The 3,245-nt window shown below is 34.3% G+C and overlaps 1 protein-coding gene across 1 annotated transcript in view; it reads left to right on the forward strand.

Annotated features, from left to right (window-relative positions):
• Nucleotides 1-3,245, forward strand: part of SLAIN2 (SLAIN motif family, member 2) — a 57,641-nt gene that overhangs the window by 15,061 nt on the left and 39,335 nt on the right. Inside the window, exon 2 of the mRNA XM_012639895.1 lies at nt 1,323-1,471. Within this exon, the coding sequence (XP_012495349.1) occupies nt 1,323-1,471 (149 nt within the window). The remainder of the gene's footprint in view (nt 1-1,322; nt 1,472-3,245) is intronic.

Genomic DNA, 3,245 nt, shown 5'->3' on the forward strand with positions numbered 1-3,245 from the left:
CCTGGCCTAATATCACAATTTTTAAAGTGAAGATGCTGTGGTAGAGATTTATTATGGAACATTTGCAGTGTTTAAGCAGCAAAGAGAATAAACCCCATTGATTTCATTTTGAATTGTTTTTTCATAAATGAGATTCTATTTCAATATTATTGTTTAAATGAATATGGATTGTGGACTGAAGAGATGGTCATTTATCCCATTAGTCTTGATTATCTTGGTCAAAGCTAAATAATGTATGTGAGTGACAGATTTAGGTTATAGATAGGGGAGACCAGAGCAGGAATGAGAAAGGTGCATATCGCCACTAGAAGGAGTCTGTCTGTTGCGGTACTGTAGAGATATATTTATTTAAATATTTGCAGCGAACAACACTTGATATTATTGTGCTAAGTCGATTAGTATAAAATGTGACATTATTAGCTCCTTGCCTTTTTGAGACATTTAACTATGTAGATATATGGTATCAAAGCACAATTTTGTTAACCTTATAAATTCTACTTAAAATGTCTTAATCTGAAAACCACTCTAGTTAGAAATCAAGTAACTCTTCACATTTTTCATATGGACTCATGCTTGAAGTAAATGAATAATAACTGACATAATCTAGACTAATCTGAGGAAAAACTGTGAAGTAGGAAATTAAAATATGCCCCTCCCCTGTCTTGTGCTCACCTTTTCCCTTCTGTATACCTTCCCCATTAGTTTATAAAATACTGTCCCTTTTCTGAAACTGAAGCAATTTCATAGTTGATTCACATTAAGTTATTAAGGGTTTAAAGTATTGTTTTTCTCAGACATACCATTGTTTGAAAAGAGGACTACAGGCCAGATGCAGTGGCTCACGCCTGTAATCCCACAGAGTGGCTACTGCTTAACTACAAGGACTGAATCACTGATGGTAGATTTTTGCGTGCGTGTATGGTCAGAAGAGAAATGAGAGGTAGAGAGCAAGGAATTTGGCTCCTCTTGCTTTCTGCACTAAATTTAATGGTACGACTATATTAGGGAGTTAGTCAAGTACTATTGAAATGGAATAAACTATTGTAAAGATATAGATATTTCTTCATGGTTTTAGTAATGATAATACAAGAGAAAAATAAGACACATTTTAGGAATGCTTCATTTGGGTTCATTTAGTACTTGAAATTTGAGTTTTGTGTTGTTATAGTATCATTTTCTTCCTGCGCAGTAAGTAAAGTGGGTGATTTTAAACATACTCCATTTCTTTTACTCTCTTCCCCCCAATTTAAATCTATCCAGGATGATGTCTGTTTTATAACCTGTGCTTGGTAATGAATGTTTCTGTTTTTGTTTTCTTCTAGGCTGTATTCGTCACCAAAGAAAAAACTTACACCAATGCAGAAATCGGTTAGTCCGTTAGTTTGGTGCAGGCAAGTTTTGGATTACCCAAGTCCTGATGTTGAATGTGCTAAAAAGTCTCTTATCCACAAACTTGATCAAACTATGTCAGGTATGTCTATAATTTCACTTGTAAATTTGTCTAAAATTAAAAAACGTGAACATCAAGTGGTATGGTTTTAGGAAGGCAATTCCTTGTTTGGTGGCATTTTTCAGGTCTCATTGTGCATATACCATCGTAAGAGTTTTTGCCATGTGCACATAACCCTGTTCTATCATTTATTTAATACCTTTTTTGAAAATATCCTCTTCTTTTAGCCTCATCCTAAAGAATAATATCCATGAAATAATGAATTTTATGTGATAAGTTTTTTTCTAATACAAATAATTATTAAAATAAAAATGTCTGATATTATCTAAAATCATCTCACATACCACACTTTGGGAAAGCTGATGTGGTTCCAGATACAGACAGAGAACCAAAGAGACCTCATTCTCACTCTGGCACTACCTTGCTATGTCACTGTTCACATTATTTCACTTCTGTGAGCCCAGTTTTCTTTATTTATAAGAATGATGAATCTTGAAAGGTTATTTTCAAGACTAAATGATAATGATACGAAAGAGACTAACATGTTTTCTGGCTCACAGTAGGTGCTTTGTTAATCTGTTCATTTCCTTGTTGTGTTTTTCTTGTTTTTCTTTACTTGGCATTTTAGATTTAAATTGCTTTTATGCTCTTTTGTTTAATAGCATTAACAAAGCTGACAAAATGTGTCTGTGGCTATTTATGACATTTAATGTAGCATGCTAGTGTAGGCAACGTAGAAATGTAGGGAAAATATTGATTTATTTTCCATACTGCATACAAAATATATATAAAGTATTGTCTGCTGTCTTGTCTCATGGTGAAAATGTATAAAACTACATGGTCCAAATTACCGTGCTATCTAACTGAACAGAAAAACTAAACAGAAAAGGTTATGTTTGTTCCTCCTCCCAAAACCACTACTCTGCCAGTAGGCAAACCAGAAAATTTAGTCATCTGATTTTTTTTTCTTATTAATCTTTTCTGGTTTTTAATAATTATCCCTTTCTCCCCTTTTTCCTAGTTATGATATACTGCTTAGTTATTCTAGTAAACATCAAAATTTCCATCATTTTTTTTCCTAAATAGATTAGATCATTTCAGTCTTGCACAAAATCACTAATAACTTTACCACTGCTATTGAATAGATTTCAGACTCCTGAGCACAGTGCTCCGGGCCTTCCATGACCTGGCCCCAGCTGGTTTCTCCTGTTTTGTCCCTCCCCTGTGCTTTACCACACTACAGTACTCTTACTCCCTGAGAATGCTCTGTATTTTCATGAAGTTGCTTTTGTTCATCTTATAAACACAGATGAAAGTACATACTTTCCCTACTTTCAGTGTCCTGTCACATTATTACTCATCCTATCAAGAAAGCTCTAGTGCTTCTTCCAAAAAGCCTAACCAGTTCTTCTCAGTTGTAATGAATTACTACTCCTAACTCTTCCTTTCCATTGCCCTTTGCACCTTTATGATAGGACTCATTTCCTTTGCTTTGCAGTTTTTGTTGTTTCTGCCTACGTGACTTTGCTGCAATCCTCTTGAGAGAAAGCACCATGTCACAGTCTATATATTCCATACAGTACCTCTGCCCATGCTCATAAACATTGAATAGGCTGTGGATATTATCAGGATAAGAAGGAAGGGAGAAGTAGTGTGTTAATTACTCTCGTGTGTCATTGTACTTGATATCTTAGTCCTACTGTTGTACTGTTTATGTCATTTTATATGCATAGCCTAATTTTTTCTTTGACAGAAGTATTCTGGGGATAAAACTGGTTTTTTTATTTTTTAAAAG

The sequence above is a fragment of the Propithecus coquereli genome, unplaced genomic scaffold (genome assembly GCF_000956105.1).
Source record: "Propithecus coquereli isolate 6110/MARCELLA unplaced genomic scaffold, Pcoq_1.0 Scaffold143, whole genome shotgun sequence".
Lineage (NCBI taxonomy): Eukaryota > Metazoa > Chordata > Mammalia > Primates > Indriidae > Propithecus > Propithecus coquereli.